This window comes from Marmota marmota, unplaced genomic scaffold, assembly GCF_001458135.2.
Source record: "Marmota marmota marmota unplaced genomic scaffold, marMar, whole genome shotgun sequence".
In the NCBI taxonomy this organism is placed as follows: domain Eukaryota; kingdom Metazoa; phylum Chordata; class Mammalia; order Rodentia; family Sciuridae; genus Marmota; species Marmota marmota.
This window is the reverse complement of record NW_026000173.1, coordinates 1,216,740-1,239,910: the sequence shown is the minus strand read 5'-3', so window position 1 is coordinate 1,239,910 and position 23,171 is coordinate 1,216,740. Positions and strand designations below refer to the sequence as shown.

General features: G+C 38.9%; 1 protein-coding gene across 2 annotated transcripts; it reads left to right on the top strand.

The window, feature by feature from the left end:
• Positions 1 to 4,587: 4,587 nt before the first annotated feature.
• On the top strand, positions 4,588 to 22,964 carry Mfap5 (microfibril associated protein 5). Of its 2 annotated transcripts, XM_015506585.2 has the most exons (10): positions 4,591 to 4,801; positions 5,489 to 5,548; positions 6,541 to 6,576; positions 11,131 to 11,166; positions 11,847 to 11,879; positions 12,501 to 12,536; positions 15,799 to 15,828; positions 16,911 to 16,998; positions 17,780 to 17,853; positions 19,538 to 22,964. In XM_015506585.2, the coding sequence occupies exons 2-10, from the start codon at positions 5,491 to 5,493 to the stop codon at positions 19,648 to 19,650; spliced, it is 504 nt and encodes a 167-aa protein (XP_015362071.1). In that variant the 5' UTR covers positions 4,591 to 4,801; positions 5,489 to 5,490; the 3' UTR covers positions 19,651 to 22,964. The 2 variants fall into 2 exon arrangements, with proteins under 2 accessions (XP_015362072.1, XP_015362071.1); XM_015506586.2 differs by lacking the exon at positions 12,501 to 12,536 and having other exon boundaries at positions 4,588 to 4,801.
• The last annotated feature ends 207 nt before the right edge of the window (positions 22,965 to 23,171 follow it).

The window sequence follows — 23,171 nt, the reverse complement described above, 5'->3', positions numbered from 1 at the left end:
TATATATATATATATATATATATATATATATATAAATGGGCTGATATAACTTTATTACCTATTATTATTTATTAATAGTTTTAGGTACACTGAACTTTCCTGGGATTTTTTTCATATTTTCAAATTCTAGTTTCTCTATCTGATTTTTCTTGGGGGCAGAGTGTGGAGTGGAGATGAAAAGATAGGGACTTCCCTTTCTTAAATTAATTTCTAATATTTGTCCTATTTTGTCTATAGCCAGTCTTATCGGGGCTTTTATAGTTTTTGTTGTTGCTGCTGATGGTTCTGTTTCAGGAACTGTAACAGAATCCTGAATCTAGATCAAACATTTTACATTTGCACAATCAAGTGAGAATGGATGTAATAGTGCAAGACTGACCAGCAGTGCCATCAGAAAATTTACACAAAGCAAAATGATAATCCCAGTCCAGTGGAGCCTGGGATGTGCCAGGCAATTCCTCTACCACTGAACTACATCTATAGCTCTTTTAAAATTTTATTTTGAGACAGGGCCTCACTAAGTTGCTGAGGCTGATCTTGAACTGCTATCCTCTTGCTTCTTGAGTAGCTGAGATTATAGGTGTGATCCACCATACCTTGTACCTATTTTCTTTTGCGCTATTACCTTCAGATCACTTTAATACACTGCTTACTCGTTCCACTTGCAACAGTTCCCTGTGTACTCTCAAATTGCTTACTTTACTAAAACTTTATCCTGTACCCCCTTTCTATTTAACTAAGTTTTTGAATGTTTATACTTCAGAAATGGAAATTTACTGTTTCAAGTCTTCATCTCCACTCAATTCCAGTGACTATATTTTAGTTCTCATATGTTAACCATTATGTCAGCTGGTAATGGGTAAGACTTAAACTCTGCCATCAAGGAACTTGCAGATGAATAGAGATTAAAGATATGTAAAAGAGTTTAATAAAGATGATCCTGAGATTATAAAAACAAACAAAGGACTCAGTAGAGGGAATGATTAACTCTTTAGGAGCAGGGGAATCAGGAAAGGTTTTGGGGAGGAGATAACATCTAGGCTGGATTTTGAAGGAGAAACAATTTTCCCTAGCCCTGGTTTTCTGAGAACATATGCCCTACTGGCATCTAAGTCCTTATTTTGCATTTGGCTGTTACTATTTCTTTGCTTCATCTCTCTACACATACTGCTCCCTCTACTCCTCCCCCACCTCATACAACCCTCCCCTCGTATTTTTGCTTCCTTTTATGGGAATTTTTTTTGTGTTAGCCCCTGGATTTAATTTAGTTGGATTGGAGTGTAGTAATGTTTCTGTACATTTGCCCAGAGGCCTTCAGCTAATGGGTGTATTCTTTATAGGCTAATAAACAGATGAATAAAGCCAGCCTGCTGTCTCTCATCTCTGTCTCCCTTGTTTTTCTTTGCATTTTACCCATTTTCCACAGAACTTAAAAAAAAAAAGTTTTCTGGGTAACTCAAACATAAATTGCCTTTATTTTTTTAAATTTTTTAAGTTTTATTAATTTTTTTTTAAATACACGACAGCAGAATGCATTACCATAGATTGCCTTTATTAAGTCACTTCTACACCTGCCAGTCAGTTCCACAGAGGGCTTTTCTTTTACTGGAAATGTGTTCTCTTCGCACAGAAGATGTAGACTATGTGGAATGGGAATATGGACTATTGCCCAAGGAGTTCATCCCAAGTCATAGAGAGCCTCCGAAAATTATAGGCTTATATCTCTAGATGGCATTTTCTCATTTCTGGCCATTGACTTTGACTTGATGTAATTAAATGATAAGCTGATGGTGTAATACAACAGAGCTGACCAGATCACTCTGACAGAAGTAAATCTGAGGCTCTTATGAGCTTGAACATCCAAGCTTGGACTTCGAAAACAAATGGGGAATTGTGTTAGAAGAAAGGGAACACCGTCACAGTGACCAGGAAGAAATTAACTAAACTAAATTACCCTGAACAAACTAGATATTCTTTTTTTGTTGTTGTTTTTTGTTATTATTATTATTATTTTTTAGATTGGAGGAATCCGGGGATTGAACCCAAGAGCATTTAACCACTGAGCAACATCCCCAGCCCTTTCTATTTTTTTAATTTTGAGAGACAGAGTCTCACTAAGTTGCTGAGGCTCATCTGGAAGTTGAGATCCTTCTGAGTCACTGGTATTACAGATGTGTGCCACTGTGTATCCCAACCTGGGATCTTTTTTTTGTGTGTGTGGCAGTACTGAAGATTGAACCCAGGATCTTACACACTGAGCTACATCCCAGCCCTTTTTATTTTTAGTTTTAGACAGGGTCTTGCTAAGTTGCCCAGGCTGGCCTTGAATCTGGAATCCTCCTGCCTCAGCCTCCAGAGTCCCTGGGATTACCCTGGGATTACAGACGTGTACCACTGTGCCTGGCAACAAACTGGATTCTTGGAAGTCTATAAAGCCCCCAAACATATAGCTGTTCTGATTTTCTGTATCTCCCTGCCTTCTAAGGTGCTGCTTTCCTCCCTCATCCCTTTCCTTTGGCCTTGCTCTGAACATTCTGTGCTCATTTTCACTGCCCTAGCTTTCAGACTTCCTCCTAAGACCCCAGGAGATGGTCCCCTCCTACTGCCTGGGGAGGCTTTCCTAAACTATAGTCTTTAGCTAGGCCAGCACATTGAGGTCATTGCTCTCCCTGCCAAACGATTGGCCTGAGTTCAGTTTCCCCATCTGTCTAAGCTTTATGGAAAACATGATTGTTGCTCTAGGCTCTCTAGTCTATGTCGTCTTAGCTCTGCTTTGCATCCGCTTTTTTTCCCCCCTCACACCCCCTACCTCAACCTTTTCTCTCCCTCTCTTCAAACTATAATCACATCTGTTTTCTAGCCTCTGCCCCCTCACTATGGACCAGATGGAAGAAGGGCAAGTTCTGGGTCAAGCAGATCAGGAAGAGCTGGGTTTTCTTTTTTGTTGTGTTGTTGTTTGTTTGTTATTTTAATATTTATTTTTTAGTTGTAGTTGGACACAATACCTTTATTTTATTTATTTATATTTATGTAGTGTTGAGGATTGAATCCAGGTCCTTGCACATTCTAGTCTGGTGCTCTACCACTGAGCCATGAACCCAGCCCAAGAGTTGGGTTTCGTACTCATATTTGTTCTGGGAACTGACCAGAATCCATGTATCTCAGAGATGCAACACTTACACCTCCCTCAGCGGGGCCAGAGGTGCTTATGGCGTGCAATTTGCTTATTTCTGACTATTTTCATTGCTTTCTCTACCTCCTTTCTCCTTTCTAACCAAGCACCTACCTTCCTTTCTTCTTTCCATCATTTATTTTTTCTTCTAGTCTGTAATTTATTCGTCTATTTGATCTCTATCTACAGTCTAATTTATCTTATCAGGGTGCTATATAACATACACTAAAGGAGCTAGCAGGTGACTTGAAATTGAGGATATTTCTATTGCACAAAAGCCAAACATTCCACAACCTTAAGTTTCTGTAACTCAAGTCCACTTCTTCCAATGTGGAAATATTTTAGTGGTTTAACCATGTTCTCTATGAAGGAGAGCAAATACAAAATCTTTTTAAAATTCCTGGATCAGAGAGAATGTTGTCAGCATATTATATGATCTGAGAAAAAATACTGATAGAAAATAAGTAGAATGAACTTGACTCCCAATTTTCTTTAGGCTTCTTAAGGCATTTTGTTTTTTAAATTTCAGAAACTAAGATTCTTAGCACAAGTCTAAACAAAGTCAAAGACAAAATAAGACTGGCTCCTCTCATGGAGCTCCTCCACATTTGAAAAGGATTTGGACAGTTCTGAATGCTTCAACTTTTTATAACTCCAAGATAGCCAGACTTTCTCTTGGACAAACCTCACGTGGTGTCTGTTTTTGCTTGGATGTGAGAATAAATAGGATATCCCCAAAGGGAAAAACAAGAGCCTGTATGTGTGAGTCAAGAAAGAGGCAAAGAAGAAAAAGAAGTACAGAGATACAAAGGAATGTGCTGAAGAGATGAATATTAAAAACACACACACACATACATATACACAAACACAAAAAAAGAAAGAAAAACATATAAAACAAATAAAAAAGAATAGAGTTGAGTGTTGTGGTGCACACTTATAATTCCGATAATTTGGGAGACTGAGGTAGGAGGATCACAAGTTTGAAGCCAGCCTCAGGACCTTAGAGAGCCTCTGTCTCAAAGTAAAATAATAAAGGTTGAGGATGTGACTCAGTGGTGGGGGGCTTCTGGGTTCAATCCCCAGTACCAACAAGTAAATAAATAATAAAAAAGAAAAAAGAGAGGAATGGAGGAATGATTCAAATATGGAAGAAAGAGACACAGAAATAAAGTCTGCTAATGTGCAATAAAACACCCCAAGAATGAGAGGGGACTATTAAGGTAAAAAGGAACCCACAGAGTAAAGGAAGATTGGGCCAGACAGTAAGAGGGAAAATAAGCGGATGGAAGAGGCATACATGAGTGTGGGCCAACTCTTCTAGGGAGCAGCAAGATCTCTCACCAGTGTGGTCATAACCTTTGGAATGAGGGTGTGAGTGACTACAAATTCCCTTCTCCCTTCTCATTCCAGCCTTATTGTAACACTGCATTCTGGGCCTCTAGCCTGGCTTTCTCTCTCTCCTTTTCCCTCTCCCTCATCTCATTGTTTCAGACTAGGCCAAATCTGAAGTCCTTCCCAGGGCGTGGCTCTGTTCATCTTACTCTCCAGCCAAAGTAGAACAGTGTGAGGACAGAGACACAGCCGCCAAAGGACTCGGTGGAGAGAGCAGAGAGCGGAGCACCATAGACAGTGAGTTGTTCCATTATAAAACTCTGTATAGACAGAGGGATTGTGTGTGCATTGTGTGTGTATGCATGTGTGTGTGTGTGTGTGTGTGTGTGTACTGAAAGGCTGTAGAGGGGAAGTGGGGAATGCTGCTGAACTTAGAATTGAGCAGACTCCCAAATTATCATGGAATTCCAAAAAGAGGAGTAACCAGGATGAGCAGATGACACAAAGAAGACAGAGATATACAAAAAGAAGCTTAGATATTAGGGGTGAAAAAGACCATGGGGTTTGGCAAAGAATGGACTATTTAGAGTACAAAAATTCCTCTGAAAATTGGATGCAGTGTCGCGCATCTACAAATCCAGTTACTTGGGAAGCTGAAGCAGGAGGAGTGGTTAAGCCCAGGAGTTTGAGGCTAGACTAGGCAACGTAGAGAGACTTAGTCTTAAAGAAAAAGAAATTCTGCTAATTTGGTAGAAAAGAGTAGTAAGAGGGACTAATAGTAAATTACCAAAGAACAGATCAGATTTGAGGGAGAAATAAATGTTGTGGGAAAGATAATAAAAGAGAGAAAGGGTTTGAGTCAAAGAGAAACCAAGAAAGCTCCTGGGAAGACAAGAAACCAGCTACTGAGGTACCTTTTCCTGGGGCAAAATGTCAGTGTGTCCCTGAGCATCACCCTCTCTACTCTTCCCACTACCCCACCAGATATGCTGCTCTTTGGCCCCAAAGCGCTGCTGTTTCTCACTGCACTCATCATCACATCTGGTGAGTCCCTATTATTATTCTTCTCTCCCCAATATGTCAGCTTCCTAGCTCTGTCTATATGAGGAGCTGTGTTTTAGAAGGTGGAATGGGCCAAGATTAAAGGGGATTGAGAGGAGACATGCCTGACATTGAGTTCTAGAACTGCTTTAAATTAAAGAGAAGGAAACAACAGATTTTGTGTCAAATTAGAAAGGGCAGGAATGTGACCAGAGAAGACCTTCCACTGGGAAAAGATAGCCTGAACCTAGGAAACTAGGGTGAAATTATGATGCACACACTTGCTTATTACCATTAAAAGGGAGTCACACACAAATATACAAGTAAACAAACACCTGAAGAAAAAGAAGCTAATATACAAATATATACACAAATGTATAGAGACTATATAATAAGAAAATGAACAAGATTTAAATCCTGAAGAAAACTGGTGGGAATGTATACACCGATACCTAACATCTGCAAGAACAGTTATATAAATATATTCACATGCATGCAAGAAACAGATAGACACCTACACTCAAAAGAAAAAACGATCTTCACAGATTTTCGCAGAATCTAGCTAAATGATTGGTCCCAAAAAGTAACCCTGGACTTTAAAGAAATACCATTCTATTTCCCCCCCTTATTCTACCAGATAGAGACTGAGAAAGTAATTTTTCTGCCTTGTTCAATAGGGTGCCAATGGAAGGCTGTGGGGCTAGAAAGGCTGCTGGACCCCCTTGTGCAAAAGAACCCTTCCTGGCTGGGCATGAAGAAAAGAGAACATTCTGATTCAGGGCATTTTCTCAGGAACTTGCCTTTCTAGATTGTTTCTATTTCTATAAGTTTTGTGCATAGCACTAGTAGTCTGAGCAATTTTGTGTTGAGCTTATGGGAATAAATTAAAGATCATACTCAACCATTTCTACATCGTGTTCTGGTTCACTTCATGAAAGCCTTATGGGGCATACAGTGGGAGTCATTCATATCTCCTTTCTTCTTCCTTCCTGCAGAATGGATAACTCTGGGGGTCGATGGTCAACGAGGAGGTAGGTGAAGCCTTGAATATGGGCTGTATTGGGGTTTTTATCAGGATAATATAGATGAACAGTTAAAGAATCTGGTGTAATCCCAGCAGCTCAGGAGACTGAGGCAGGAGGATCGCAAGGTCAAAGTCAGCCTCAGCAATTTAGCGAGGTCCTAAGCAAGTTAGTGAGACCTTGTCTCAAAATAAAAAATAAAAGGGCTGGGTATGTGGCTAAGTGGTTAAGAACCCCTGGGTTCAATCCCCAGTACCAGGAAAAAAAAAAAAAAAAGAATCTGTCCTGGGGGGGTGGGGAAATGCATTGCCAAGGCATAAGAAACAGGATCTAATTCACCAGCTTCCACAATCTTATAATCTTATTCATAAAAACCTTATTTTTTTCCACTACTGAAACATCTTTCCCAATAACTTTTCTATGCCCATCTCTTCTCTTTCCTTTCCACTCTCCTCTACAGATCTCTTATCTAACTCAAGAAAGTACTCATTACCCTTCAATCCTTGTGGAAAACATTATTATTATTATTTATTTTATTTTATTTTTTGCTCTGAGGGTTGAATCCAGGGTGCTTTACCATTGAGCTACATCCCAGCCCTTTTCATTATTTATTTATTTGATTTTATTTTTTGAAACAGGGTCTTGCTAAATTGCTGAGGCTGGCCTGGAACTTAACGATTATTTTTTTTTATTTTAAGACAGGATCTCACTAAATTGCTTAGGGCGTCATGAAATTGCTGAGGCTGATCTTGAACTCAATCCTCCTGCCTTAGCCTCCTGAGTCACTAGGATTACAGTTCTGTGACACCAGGCCCAGCAAGAAAACATTCTCTTTTTTATTTTCCAGAGCTGGGGATTGAACCCAGGTCCTTATACATGCTAGACAAGTGCTCTAGCACTGACCTACATCCCTAGGTCTACTTTTTTGTTTGTTACTTTTTGTTTGTTTGTTTGTTTATAATTTGGGGAGGATATTTATTTATTTATGTGGCACTGGGAATTGAATCAGAGCCTTGAGCCTGCTACATGAGCATTCTATCACTGAGCTACACCCACAGCCCCCAGAAAGCATTATTCTATCCACATAATAGTGGAAAAACTAAAATGCAAAAACAGGGCAAGAAGTCTTTGCAGTTCTATGGTGAAAATGTGGCACAACTGGACAGGACTCAAAAGTTTTGGTTCCTAAAGGACTCTTCCTTCAATCTGATTAAGGAAACTCCACCCTGCCTCAAAGCTTTTGACATGATTCTAATTTATCACCTTATTTTTCCCAGCCCATGAGGGCTAGAGAATAGAACACTGAAATATATAGTCTACCAATGAGTCATAAAATCAATTTAGTGGGTCACAACTGGTATTTTTTTTAACAACTTAAGGTAAACTAAATGTATCAGAATTTATTATTTGTGTTTTGTAAGAGTAAAGCATTATTTTACAAAAGTTGTTTCAGGTTTACATTTTTGTATACAGGGCCCATATAATATATATTTCTTGCTGAAAGTACTGGTACTGAAGATAAAAATATAGAAATAAACTTTTTTCCTTTTATTGGTAAAAATATCTGAGTCGCTAAGTTTTTGAATGAGATAGCACTAGTAAAATTAAAACTCTGAGTCGATTTCTCTAGGGTGATAAGGACCAGTCCTGTCTTATGACTTTAGGAATCTTTTCTAACATAAAAAGTATAAGTTATGATGAAAATTTCTAAGGATTCCTTTTCAGAGAACTTCATGAAACCTAGAGTAAGGATTTCACAGTGGTAGCTCATGAAAAAGTTGGTTTAACTGCAATAAATACAGAAAAGCAGTACTCTGCCCTGAAAACCAAAGGACAGACCATGCTCTTAAACTCTTCCCTCCGGTGGCTTCACTCTGTTTATGTGTGTGTCTGGACTGGAATGTAGAGAAGCCTCTGGAGAAAGGGAGAAAGTGGGTTGAAACTGGGCTCCACCTTTGAGAGGCTCCATCTGCCTCTCATAATCTCTAGAATGATGTGGGTTAGTGATAATATTTCAAATATCCTGTGATAGCTGGGCCCAGTGGTGCATACATATAATCCAAGAAACTGGATAGATTGAGGCAGGAGGATGCAAGTTTGAGGACAGTCTAGTCTCAGCAATTTAGCAAGACCCTGTCTCAAAATAAAAAATAAAAAGGACTGGGGATGGAGCTCTGTGGTAGAGAGCCTCTGGGATAAATCCCTAGTACCATGACGAAAAAAAGAAAAGAAAAAATCCTGTATTATTGGAACAGACATGGATTCCTTTTATCAAAATTTGTTCTGAAAGAAGAAAGCTTTTTCTGAATGTTAACAAGGCTCACGGCTGAGGGTGTAGCTCAGGGATAGAGTGCTTGCCTAGCTTATGAGAGATCCTGTTCAATACTTAGCAACAGGCACAAAAAAAGATGCTTATCAGATCGGATGAATTTCCATCTGTTTTATCTGGAGTTTACAGAAAAAAAGAATGAGATAACCAGAAGAAATGCTTACGAAATGCTTTATTTGTATTTTTCATCCTTACAATTATCAATAACTCTGACGTGCTTTGTTAAAACAAACAAACAACAACAACAACAACAAAAACATTGATTCTTCTGGATATGGTGGTGTATGCCTATAATCCTAGACACTCCCAAGCCTGAGACAGGAGGATTGCAAATTCAAGGCCAGCCTGGGCAACCGTGAGACCCTGGTCTTAAAATAAGAAACTAAAAAGAACTGGGGATGTAGGTCAATGGGAAATCTTCCCTGGGTGCAATCCCCAGTACCAAAAAAAAAAAAAAAAAAAAAAAAAAATTAAATTAAAAAGTCAAAGCAAACTTTGTGAATTTGCTGACCTCTAGTGGACAGAATAGATTATGACTATGAACTAGTCAATTAATTCCAGATGGAACATTTGCTAAATACAGTATTTAAAAGTTATTTGCCAAGGGCTGGGATTGTGGCTCAGAGCAGTGGTAAAGCGCTTGTCTAGCATGTTCTAGGCATTGGGTTTGATCCTCGGCACGACGTAAAAATGGCTAAATAAAATAAAGGTATAAAAAATGTGGTATCTGCTTTAAAAAAAAAAAAAAGTTAAAAAAAAAGTTATTTGCCAAGATGGCAGATTTTAGATGCTCTCTTCTCCCTCTCTCTCCCCACCGCATACACACCTATACAGTAACTATGTAAGAATATAGACATAATTAATTTGCTTGACTGTAGTATTATTTCACTTTGTGAATATATATCAAAAACATTGTGGGGCTGGGGCTGGGGCTCAATGGTAGAGTACTTACCTGGCACATGTGAGGCACTGAGTTCCATCCTCAGCACCACATAATAAATAAATAAATAAATAAATAAATAAATGTATTAAAAACACATAATTTGTACACTTAGTACAAATATATACATTTAAAAACAAAGCAAAGGGCTGGATTGGGGCTCAGTGGTAGAGTGCTTGCCTAGCATGTGTGAGGCACTGGGTTTAAATCTCATCATCACATATAAATAAAAAATAAAGGTCCATTGACATCTAAAAAAAAGCAAAATGTTGGGCTTGGGGTATGGTTCAGTGGTAGAGCCCTTGTCTAGCATGAATGATAATAAATGAAAATCTTAAATTGGGCATGGTGGTCCATGCTTATAATCCCAGCTACTCAGGAGACTGAAGCAGAAAGATCGAAAGTTCAGGTGAGGCCAGCCTCTGCAACTTGGTGAGACCTTCTGTCTCAAAATAAAAAGTAAAAAGGGCTGGGGATGTTGCTCAGTGATAGAACACCTTTGGATTTATTCCCAGAAAAAAGGAAGAAGAAAGTTAATTTAAAAATGAGACAAATGAACATTGCCTTGCACATATGAGGCACTGGGTTCGATCCTCAGCACCACATGAAAATAAATATTGTGTCCATATAAAAAAAGATCTTTTTTTTTTTAAATGAAACATTAGAACTGCTTTTTTGGTTGCTGTTTTTTGTTTTTTTGCTTTTAATGTAAAGACAGTAGGCTAAGAACATAGTTCAGAGGTAAAATATGTATTTAGCATGTACAAGGCTCTATGTTCAATCTACAACACCAAATAATAAGAATAATAGAAAAGACAATTTGTTTTTAAAAGCACTATTATTTAAAATCCCAGATATAGTTTTCTCAGTATTTCCTAATAGAATCCACCCAAAGATCTGGACCATTTTTATTTCCTCTCTTCCTGCCTTTAATTTTCCGATGATCAAATGCAAAGAGTTGTCTACTAACATTGGCATCCCCCACCCCCTCTCTCATTTCTGAGCATCAGAAAATCATCACCATCACCTTTTGTAGGCACTCTGTATAATAGCATTATCAGCAAATTCATATCAAAATTATAAATGTTGGGCTGGAGGTATAGCTTAGTGGTAGAATTTGTGCTTAGCAAAGAGATCATCATTCCATTGTAATTATTATAGGCAGATAAAGAAAAACAATTTGGGGGATACTTAACCATGTACTGGTGTTGTGCTTGATAATGTCATTTATTGGAAGTGCAAATGTAGAGGGGGCCAGAGAGTGCTCAGAAAATGTTTTCTGATTTTCTTTCAGATGATGTGACTCCAGAAACATTCACAGAAGATCCCAGTAAGCTATCCACCCCCACTGTTTTTTTGTTTTGGTTCGTTTTGTTTTGTTTTGTTTTGTTTTTTTTGTTTTGGTTCGTTTTTTTTTTTGTTTTGTTTTGTTGTAACTTTCTTGCTATCATATTGGGAATACAAGGATTGAGGATAATGTCTGACCAAAAAACAAACAAACAAAAACAAAAACAAACAAATAAAAAACTTGGTGGGCATTGTGTGCTCACCCAGACCAGAGTTCTCTTGTCTTTTTTTTTTTTTTTGGTGCCCAGATTGAACCCAGGGGTACTCATCCATTGAGCCCCTAGCCCCAGCCCTATTTTGTATTTTATTTAGAGACAGGGTCTCACTGAGTTGAGTTGCTTAGCTCCTCACTGTTGCTGAGGCTGGCTTTTGAACTCACAATCATCCTGCCTCAGCCTCTCACAATTCTCCTGCCTCAGCTTCTCAAGCTGCTGGGATTACAGGTATACACCACTGTGCCTGGCTCTTGCCTATCTTAGAAGCCACCATTGCAGTAAAAATATTCAGTCTTATTACCTCTTCCATTTCTTTCTTTACCCAAGAGTCCACATGCCCTCATTTTTATCCTTCTCATCACCTTTTAGATAATCATCCCCTTTATCCTGCTTCTGGTAGATACTTTTTTCACCTGCATTTTTCATTCCCTGTTTTGTACCTTTGCAGATCTGGTGAATGAACCTTCAACAGATGAAACTGGTAAGTTTCACTGAAGTTCTTAAAAAAGGCATGATCTGCCAGGAGTGTAATCCCACATGCCTGTAATCCTAGCTACTGAGGAGGCTGAGGCAGGAGGATCGCAGCAAGTTTGAGATCAGCCTTACCAACTTAGACCCTTAACAACAACAACAAAAAAGACTGGGGATGCTGCTTTGTGGTAAAGCACCTGGGTCCAGTCCCCAGTACCAAAAGAAGAAGAAGAGAAAGAAAGCTCTGATTCATGATGTTGTTAAAAATATTCCAGATCTTGAACAGATCTTGAATTCTTGAATTAATGCTACATTTTAAGCTCTAAATAAAGGGGTTGTGGGAGTGTTGTTCAGTGACCATGGGATAAGAGAGGTCGATAGTCCTTTAAAAAGTGGAACAAAGTGAACTAATAGCTAAATAAGGCTTAGATAATAATACAAGCATTCAAAAATTAATATAATGTCAACAGGAGCAATATTCCCAATTAACTTTATAAATTCTATTCCCTTGGACATCATACACAAAGGCAGCAGTAGTCCTGACCTTGCCCTCTGTTCTTCCTTTTCCTACTCTCCCTTACCCCTTGCATTTCAAAGCCCTCCTCACACCTGCTGTTTTGTGCCTTTTCAGTTCTGGCTGATATGGAGCCTTCCACAGATGAACTGGGTGAGTTCAGATCTGGGATCCCAGGGCCTTGAGGGCCATTCTGGATTTTCCCTAGAGCCCATTATGGGAGGCAGTGCAGCTGCTGAAGGATCCTAAATATATGACAGCATATGTAGCATGTTCTTCCATTAGGCCAATTTAAATTAATGACATTTTGAACCCATAATGAGCAGAAACTGCTGTTGGCTATACAAAGTACCAAGATGTGATCTTTCTCTCAAAGTTTCCAAGGCTAAGTGAGACAAGAGACAAATATAGAAACAAACTTTTGGGAGGATAAATGAAGTTTTCTAGAAGGAATCCTTGAAACCCCCCCCCCCTTTTTTTTTTTGGTACCAGGGATTGAACCCAGGGGCATTTAATCACTGATCCACATTCCCAGGCCTTTTTATATTTTATTTTGAGACAGAATCTTGCAAAGTCACTTAGGGCCTCCCTAAATAGCTGAGGCTGGCTTTGAACTAATGATCCTCCTGCCTCAGCCTACCTAACTGATGGATTAGAGGTCTATGACATCACATCTGGCTTGAACTAAACCTTGAAAGAAGAATTGGAACAAGATAAAACAGTCAAGGAGGTGTCCTTCCAATGAGGGGTACCAACAACATGTTCTAAGATGTGAAAACAAAATGGACTTTAAATCAGGTGTGGTGCTGCCAGGCTTCGTTCCTAGCTATTCAGAAGGTTGAGGCAGGCCAGCTGCAGTGGCATGTTATGTAGGAGACTTTGGAGTTTGAAGCAAGAAGATCACAAGTTCAAGGTCAGACTCATTAATGAGACATTATCCCAAAATAAAAAGGGCTGGACGTGTAGCTCTGTATAGAGCATCCCTGGGGTCAATCCTCTTTACTTCCCACCAAGTCCTCTTCAAAAAAAAAAAAAAATGAAGCTGGAGCATTGTTTGAGCACAGGAATTGGAGGCCAACCTGGGCAACACAGCAAGATCCTGTCTCAAAAACAAACAAACAAAAAACACAAAAACACCAGAGCTGTGGGTGTTGCTTAGTGGTGGATGACTTGCCTAGCACATGAGATCCTGGGTTCAATCCCTAGGAAAAAAGAGACTGAGAAAAGAAAAACACAGTAGAGTTTAGTACATGAGGGAAACTGAAGATTTTTGTTTATTTGTTTGCCACACTGGCGATTGAGCCCAGGGTGCTCTACCACTGAGCTAAATCCTCATCCCTTTTTATTTTTTATTTTGAGAAGGGAGGCTCACTAAATTGTCCAGGCTGGACTTGAATTTGTGATTGTCCTGTTTTAGCTTCCTGAAAAGCTGGGATTACAGGTGTGGGCCACCACAGGGAGGGTGGAAACTGAGTTTTTTAAATGATGAGGGGCAAGGAACAAGTGGTAGGTAGTAAGAAAAGGAGATAGAAGATAGTTGTTTTTATTTGTTTGTTTGTTTTTTTTCCTTTTTGGTCTTGGAGAGTAAGCAAAACTTCCACCATTAAGCTACATCCCCATTCTGGAAAAGAGGATGGTTAAAATGATGTTCAGTTTTCTAAATGTGGTTATTGAGTGGTTGGTGGTACCATTATGAAAAACAACTCAAATTGGAGAAGGAAAAGATAATAAGTGAGTTTAAGATATGTTGAATTTGAAGAATCTTTAAAAAATTCAGTAACACTTCCATAAAATGGTGATTGAATCTGTAGATTTGGGGTTTAAGAGTGAGATCTGGGCTAGAAACAGAGTTTGAAATTATCAGCACAGCTTTAACCTTGGGGTAAATGATATCAGCTATCACACATCCTAGTCAATCTCTCTCTCTGATTTTTTTTTTTTTAATAGTAGGGATTGAATCCAGGGGCACTTTACTACTGAGCTACATCCCATTTTTATTTATTTTTTTTGTTTGGAGACAAGGTCTCACTAAATTGCTAAGGCTGTCCTGGAACTTGCAGTCTCCTGCCTTAGCCTCCTATATCTCTGGGATTATAGGCCTGGGCCATCATGCCCTGTGGGAAAAGTCTTTGGGAGAGTTAAATAGAAAGGATACATGGTGGTGCATGCCTGTAATCTCAGCACTCAGGGGACTGAGACAGGAGTATCACAAGTTCCAGGACAGCCTCAGCAATTTAGCTAGTCCCTAAATAATTTATCAAGACCCTGTCTCAAAATAAAAAGTAAAAAGGGTGGGGATGTGGCTCAGTGGTTAAGCACCCCTGGATTCAATCCCTGGTACCAGAGGGGGGGAAAAAAAAAGGACATTTTTTCCCCAAAAGCTCCCTGAATAGCGTATCCCCTCAACCACATCTAAGTCCTTGACCTGTTGTCCATTCTGAAAACTAGCCTGTATCAAGCTTGCACCAGGACAGGTTTGGCTATAAATACAACCTTTGCTATTTTTTATCCAAACAGCTTTTATCAAAGAATCCATGATAATGTCTTTAATCTATAAAAAATAGACATAAGAATGAGGAGGAGCTTCTACAGGATAATATGCTTTCTCCTTAGCTCTAAGTTAAAGCACTTCTGGGGATATGGCTCTTTGCCTTGCGCTCCTACAAAATTTGTCTCTTATCTCTAGATATGGTGGTGTGCACGTATAGTTCTAGCCAATGGGGAAACTGAGGCAGAAGGATCCCTTGACCTCAAGGGTTTGAGGCCAGCCTATTCAACATAGTGAACACTCCTCCATTTAAAAAACTATATATGTGTGTGTGTGTGTGTGTGTGTGTGTGTGTGTGTGTATATATATATATATATATAAAATGAAATTCTCAACTCTCCAGAAGAGAAAGGGGAAAGGCATAATTTCAATTTATTTCCTAAATCTCTTCCATCATGTGGATCAAAGCAGCCCAACAGGGGTTTTCTTTCAGAAGTTGCTAAGAGTTATTAACTTGTGGATGAGGTGGCACACACCTGTGATCCCAATAGTGGAAGGACTAAGCAGGAGAATCTCAAGTTGGAGGCCATGCTGGGCAATTCAGCCACACCCTGTCTCAAAGTATAATTAGTTTGTTTGTTTGTGGTGTTGGGGATCAAACCCAGGGCCTTATGCATGCAAGGTCAGCACTCTACCAACTGAGCTATATACCCTCAAAGAACAATTTTAAAAGTGCAGGAGATATAGCTCAGTGGTAGAGTGCCCCTGAGTTCCAAACCCAGTACCAGGGAGGGAAAAAAGGTTTATTAACTCATTTGTTCCCTATTTATGAGTATTCCAAGTGGGTTCCAAGAGAGGCAGCATGACAGTTACAGAAGTCCTGACTTCTAGAAATGGTAATGACTAAATAAAGTTTCTGCCTTCCAGCCTCGCCCAGTGATAAAAATACCACCACAGGTATGATCATTTCTTGCATGTTTTAAAATTTTTTCTGAAGCTCTTTTTCTTTCTATGGATTCCTTTCTTTCTTGTTTTTTGGAGAGTACAAGTACTTGCTTAATTCCAATTCTTCCTCAAAGAATATTTTTAGTGCTCTTCACTCCATCCCCCCTTTATTAACTCAGCTTTTATGTACTTATTTTCAAAATGAATTCCTGTCCTAAAAGTCACAAAGAAGAGACTGCTGTTGAATGGTCCCAAAACCACTCTTTCTGTACATTACCTTTGGACTTTATTTGGTGATTAATGGATTGGGAAATAAAATCAATTTGTCAATTTACCATAGACTTCATGGTTAAAATTGCTTTCCGTAGATGGGCCTAGCTGTGCTTGCCTATAATCCCAGGGACTTGGGAGGCTGAGTAGGAGGATCACAGTTTAAGGCCAGCCTTGGAAATTTAGGGAGATCTTGTCTAAAAATTTTAAAAATGTTAAAAATGGGGGGCACGTAACTCAGTGGTAGAGCACTTGCCTAGCATGAAGCCCTGGGTTTGAGCCCCAGTAGTGCAAAAAAGAAAAGTGCTTTCCTTAATTTCTTGATAAGTCTCTTCTACAACTAGGGTTGACATCAGCTAGAACAGAGATATAATGACTTTAATTCTTGAATTAAGAATTCTCATTCTTCAGAATGAGATCATCAACATTTCAGTTTAATATTTCATATTGCTACATAGATAATCCTAAAAAAGTCTTCTTTTTATAAAAACTTTCCCTTAGAGGATTTTATTTCTCTATTTTTGTATGGACCACTTATTAAATTAGAGGGCTAGAAAAAGACATTTTTTCTTAGAATAGTTCTCAGAAATTATTTTATCCACCTCTTCTTTGAGGTAGGGAAGCACCTAAATTTCATTTTAGTCAGTTTCCTTTTGCTCTGCTTTTGGTAAGCAGGAAGGATAGCCCCTGATTTATAATGATCCTCTATAGAAACTACTCTGTATTTTTTCCCTATTCTATATTCTTCCTCAGCTCTTTAATCCTTCATTTATACTATTTCTATTTGGACCTCCCTATTTTTTGTGTGTGTTGGATCTCTTCAGAGTGCCGGGATGAGAAATTTGCTTGTACAAGACTCTACTCTGTCCATCGACCAGTCAAGCAATGCATTCATCAGGTCTGCTTCACCAGGTAAAGGAACCCAGAATGCCCAGACAGCAGTTTCCATGGTAGTCTTTTTGTGTCAGTAACTATTTAATAAGTACTCACTAAGGAATTGCATCATTTGATAGGGCAGGTGTTTTTAGCATAACTCTTCTAGCTATTCCTGAAGGTGCTGGCTGGACCTCTGGGTTGAGGTATACAAGGATAGGCCGACTAATAGATATCAGAAGATAAGTGAAGGTGAAAGTGGAAGAAAAAGAGGGTCATAAAGGAAACACTGGCATGTTGGATTTATTACCTGATTGAAAGATGCTAAAGCAAAAGACTTAGATATGAAGGTAGAAAATGGAAAGGAGCCGAGGACTTGACTCTAGGTGGAAAGTGTCAGTAGGAAGAGGAATTAGCCTGTTGCAGTGGTGCCTGTAATTACAGCTACTGGGGAGGCTGGATCAGGATCATTCCAAGTTCAGGTCTGGCAACTTAGCCAGACCCTGTCTCAAAGTAAAAATTAAAAAGAAGTGGGGATGTAGCTCAGTGTTGGAGCACCCCTGGATTCAATTCCCAGTACGGGAAAGAAAAGTAAAGTAGGAAGGAAAGAAAGAAAATTAATATCATTCCATTACCTGCATTCTTCTGAGGGGTTAAAAAAAAAGTAGTCATCTGAAATACCTAAGGAAATGTAGATGGGGGAGGCTAGACAGGGGAAAGTGGGAACTACAGAGTTGAAGAGCAGCCTAGGCCAAAGTTAGTTCTTCCCCTCAAGACTTTTTTCTATCTCTTTCCTTGACCATGATACTGGATGTTGCAGTTTACGACGTATGTACATCATCAACAATGAGATCTGCTCCCGTCTTGTTTGTAAGGAACATGAAGTTATGAAAGGTAAGTTGACATCTGGATGTTTAATGGGGACGAATGATTATGAGAGAGGTAAGTAGGATCATGATCCAAGATCCAAGGATTGGTTTGGAGGAGGACTCTGGCCCTAGGCTTTAGCTTTTATCAGCCCCTAATAGAAGTTTCCCCAAATAAACAATCTAAGTAAAGCAGTGTGCTTAATACAAATACAGACCTACAAAAGTACACCTAGATCCTTTCCCATCTAAATGGCAGTCCCCCCAGTTTCTCTTATATAGACAGTTTTTTAAAGCTCTGTTTTAAAGGTCAACCACTGGGGTTCTAGGGAAAGGGCCAATTCAGTAATCACAGATAATATGCTCATCTAGTCAATGGCCAAGTTCATAGCTCTTTAAGGAAAACACACATACACACATACACACACACTAGTGTGGAGACAGTAAGGTTTGGATAGGGTATATAAAACAGATAGCATGATGGTGCACATCTGTGATTCCAGCAGCTGGGGAGGCTGAGGCAGGAGGATCGAAAGTTCAAAGCCAGTCTCAGCAACTTAGTGAAAGCCTGTCTCAAAAAATAAAAAGGACTGGAAGTGGTGGCACTCGCCTGTAATCCCAGCGTCTTGGAAGGCTGAGACAGGAGAATTATGAGTTCAAAGCCAGCTTCATCAAAAAGCAAGGTGCTAAGCAACTCAGACATTGTCTCTAAATAAAATACAAAATAGGACTGGTGATGTGGCTCAGTGGTCAAGTGCTCCTGAGTTCAAATGCCCCTGAGTTCAATCCCTGGTACCAAAAAATATAAATAAATAAATAGAGGACTGGAGGTGTGGTTCAGTGGTTAAGCATCACTGTGTCCAATCCCTAGTACCCCCCAGAAAAAGGAAGATTAAGAAATTGGCTATCTTATAAACAGTTCACCAATTCCAGGAACCATTTACATTGCTTATCGAGAAATTTAAGAAGTAGAGAAAGGCAGAAAGATGTTATAAAAACAATTTTACAAGGGTCCTAAATGTGTGGTTTTAGACCATGCTTGGTGAGAGTAAACATACTTCTCACCTTCCCCATGGACAGCCCCAAATGATGGCTGTGGTTGGTGACAACACCACAGACACAGCACTTCTGACTCAGCAGCCTGCTCTGCACTGAGTTCTTGAGTAAGAGCTGTAGTTAACTTTGCTGAAGGAAACTTGCTGCTTGCCCCCATTGGCTTTGTGCAAGCCACCTGCAAGGGAAGCACCTTGAGATTGAGGATGAGTATTTGGGACTCTAGGCACTTTCAAGTATCTCAGGGGAGTAACTAAAGTTAGCTATTTGCACATAGTAAACACCTAAAAGTGGAATGAATGATTGGACCTCATTTTCCTACTTACTCGATCCATGACTAGAATTGGGAGCTGGGCATATAAAAGAAACTAACATTTACTGGGGTGCTGGGTACTTTGCATACCTTATTTCATTTTAACACAAGCTGTTAAGATAGGTATTTTAATGCTCATTTTACAAAAAGAATACTGAGGTTCATAAGTTAAGGAACTTTCTAGTAAGTGATAAATAACCAGTAAGTGGCAGAGGCTTCAACCCACCAGGTCTTTTTCTCTTCAACATTTTTTACTACATCTCATTGCACAGCCTTTTCTTTCCCTTAAAACAAGAAGCCTTGTTATCTTCCAGAATTCTCCTCTCACTCTCTGCTTCTCCTCTAGATGAACTTTGCCGTCAGATGGCAGGTCTGCCCCCAAGGCGACTCCGCCGCTCCAACTACTTCCGACTTCCTCCCTGTGAAGATGTGAATTTGCAGAGACTCAATGGTCTGTGATCATCAAGGAAGAAGAAAGAAGAAAGAATGTGTGGGTGAGAGGAAGGGGGAATTTCGTCTTCTACACCACTGTCAGCTAACCCATAGACATGAGAATTTCTTAAACCTGTCCCTTTGCAATATCCAGCTTTTGCCCCTACTCCCTAATTTTTGACCAAGACTGATAACATTTATCTCATTTTTCAGTACTTAAAACACAATACCTGTATTATTGCAGTTTTGTTGCTTCCCAATATCATAGGCATAGTAGATAAACATGACTTATATTCAAACATTCTATATACAATTCTGGAAAGAATAAACTTTAGGTTAATGATCTATTTGGAAGGACTGGGGATGTAGCTCAGTGGCAGAGCTTGCTTAGCATGCGCAAGGTCTCGAGTTTGATTCCCAGAACTGCAAAAAATAAAATAAATAGTAATAATAATCTCTGTCTGTGTGTGCATGTGTATTTGTGTGTTTGCGTGTGTGTGTAATGCTGGCTTTCGAACCCAGGGCCTCTCAAATACTGGGCAAGTGCTTTACCATTAAGCTCCAGGCCCAGCCTGTATGTTAATAATCTCAATTATTAGATCTGTTGGAAATAGACCTTAGGGTAGAAGAAGCCATCTTTGTCTACTTTGGCTAACCATAGAACTTCATTTATTTTCCTTCCAAGACCTCATCATCATTTACATATTCCTCTTTACTCATTTTTACTATTTTGCCTGGATTGTCCTAATTTTGCCTGTCAGGTCTTCTTGGTGAAAAAGATCATGGTAATTTTTGTAGTTCTGAAAGTCCTAGAATTTTGTAGACTCAAGATTCTCCCAACAGAACCAAAAATCATATATATAATTCTAATAGCAATACAGAAAGACCCAAAATGTTATCTTCTGCTAAGTGCAGAGTCTGGGGTTAAAAGAGAAGATTGTGCCAGTTACAGAACTTGGACTTATAATTCTGTATTCAATTTTTTCATCCAGTTGTTCAGTCAAGGAGTAGTGTTGAAAAATGTGTTTCCTTTACTTATTCATTTGTGATAGTACTGGGGTTAGCTTGCTTACACAAAGCAAACTAGAAAACTTAATGTGAAACCATACCATTGACCTGAGTTTCCTTGAGTTGTGCTACTTCTTTCATCCTTAACACCAAGTGCAAAAATAGAGCTTATTGTGCAAAAGGAAATTCTAGAATATCCTGGCTTTGAGCCTAAGAAGAACATTCATATCTGAAATTTTTTTTGTGCTAGTTATTGAACCAGGAATGCTTTGCCATTTAGCTATATACCCAACTCTTCATTTTGAGACAAGGTCTTTGTAAGTGGATGAGGACCTTGCTTAGTTGCTGAAGCTGGTCTCAAACTTGCTATCCTCCTGCCTCAGCCTCCCAAAGTCACGGGGATTACAGGCTTGTGCCATCGCACTGGGGTCAGATATGAATTTTAATAGGCAGAAAGCTTAACCTAAAGTTTAAAATGAAAGAAACACAATTTCTTGTCCTGGCCTTAGGAGTAGGATGAATCTTTAGATAAGTCATTTTCCTTCATTAGGTCCTGGTCTAATTTCCTCACTTTAAAATGAGAAGGCTGAATTTCTGTTAGTTCTTAGGCATTAGTTCTATGATTTTCTGACATAACTGCATTATTTATATTTTTCAAAGTCTAGATGCAGTCTAATTTACAAGCATGTCTGCTTTATCCTAAATATTGACAGTAGTACACAATGCAATACAATCAAATCCTACCCTCCTACCCCTGTGCTAGAGATTAAACCCATGGCCCCAAGCATGTTGTTAGACAAGTGCTCTACCACTGAGCTATACCTCCAGGCTCCTCAAATTCCATTCTAATAAGTGACAAACTATATATTGTGAACCCTTGGGTCTGAATAACTAAATAACTTTCTAGAAAAATCAATGGAATTCAAATAGGAATTAGGGGAGAAGTTGTTACATATGACACTAGGGGTTGGATTCCCTTCATAGTGTCAAGAAAACTAGCTAAATGAGGGTTGGATTCTTGCTGTTAAGAAACAATTTAGTTTAATGGGATTTGTACACCTTATCGAAGAGAAGTGTAAGAAAACCTCAAGGTATGCAATCTCTATTCCACCATAGTCTCTAGAATTAAAGTGTCGTTGTCCAGACAGACATAGTAAGTGTATATTGTAGTCACTACAAAGAAACCTCCTGGGCATAGAGTTTATAAAAATCATCTTAAGAATCTCTTCATAGGGCTAGGGTTGTAGCTCAGTGGTAGTCCTTACCTAACATTAATGGAAGCCCTGGATTCAATCCTTAGCACCACAATCAATTAATCAAACAAACCCAAAATCTCTTCATGAGACTGCAAATTCAAAATAATGATAAGGAGATGGAAAGGTTAGTTATCCCATTTGATCAATGCTTATTGTATATATGTACTGAAATATCACACGTACCTCATAAATATGTACAATGATTATGTGTTAATAAAAATGTTTAAATGCTCAAGGAAATGGAAATGTTAACTACTCTGATATGACTTTTGCATACTGTATACATGTATAAAAAATTCACATTGTACCTTATAAAGTTGTACAATTAAAATAATAGTTAATGCTAAGAATACTAATATTTAGATTCGAAGACATTCAAAAGTTCAGTTTATGTTTGGGATCTGGGAAAATACCAAAAAGAAAAGAATCTCTTCATGTACTTGACATTCCTACTTCATGATAAATGATAGGTGACATTCCCACCAGTGAGCACCTCAATCCCAGTATTTGTCTATTGCAAATTAAATCTTTTACAATAAATTTTATCCAATCTTTTTTCCCTCAGCATAAAGTGGTCTTTGGCTTGGTTATTGTTTTTCTCTTTAATGTTCACAAAAAATACTTGAATTTGTCCACTTTTATCCCACTTTGAAAACTGAGTACCAAAATTAGTCAACTTTCTTTATTCTGCTCTTCTCTGTTTTATCTTTTACTCCATAACTTTACCAATGGTTCTCCAAAAATCCAAATTTATTTAGTCTCCTCCAGATGTGTCCCCGTTTTGCTTTTCTGCTCTTATCAGGCCCAACAATCTTGGTAGTTGAAGTTTCATTACTTACTCTCATTTCTCTTTTGTGTAAATTCCGAAGTTTTGCCATTCCTTGTTGTTCTAATGTTCTCTACCCACCTTTTTTTGTGGTGCTGGGGATTGAACCCAGGGCCTTACACATGCTAGCCAAATGCTCTACCACTGAACTATATCCCCCAGCCCTGGAATTTATGTCTTAATGAAAAACAACTATGTAAACCAAATTAATGGATCTTTAATATTAGAATTAAACAATTTAGTAAAACATCCATTAGAGTTTGGATGCTTTCTTGGTATCCTGAATAGATAGCAACCTCATCTGTCTGCCCAGAAGGTTCATCTTTAACTTTCTCTTCCCAAATTGAGTTGATTCACAGTGGACACAGGGTTGCACACCTGTAATCCCAGCTATGTAGGAAACTGAGACAGGAGGATCATGAGCTCCAGACGAGCCCAGTAACTAAGTGAACCTTGTC

Excerpts from the sequence above, each read along its gene's own strand:
- Mfap5 (XM_015506585.2), top strand. The coding sequence starts at position 5,491 with ATGCTGCTCTTTGGCCCCAAAGCGCTGCTGTTTCTCACTGCACTCATC. Across the intron at positions 11,167-11,846 it reads AACATTCACAGAAGATCCCA|ATCTGGTGAATGAACCTTCA; the intron begins GTAAGCTATCCA and ends GTACCTTTGCAG. Across the intron at positions 17,854-19,537 it reads GGAACATGAAGTTATGAAAG|ATGAACTTTGCCGTCAGATG; the intron begins GTAAGTTGACAT and ends CTTCTCCTCTAG.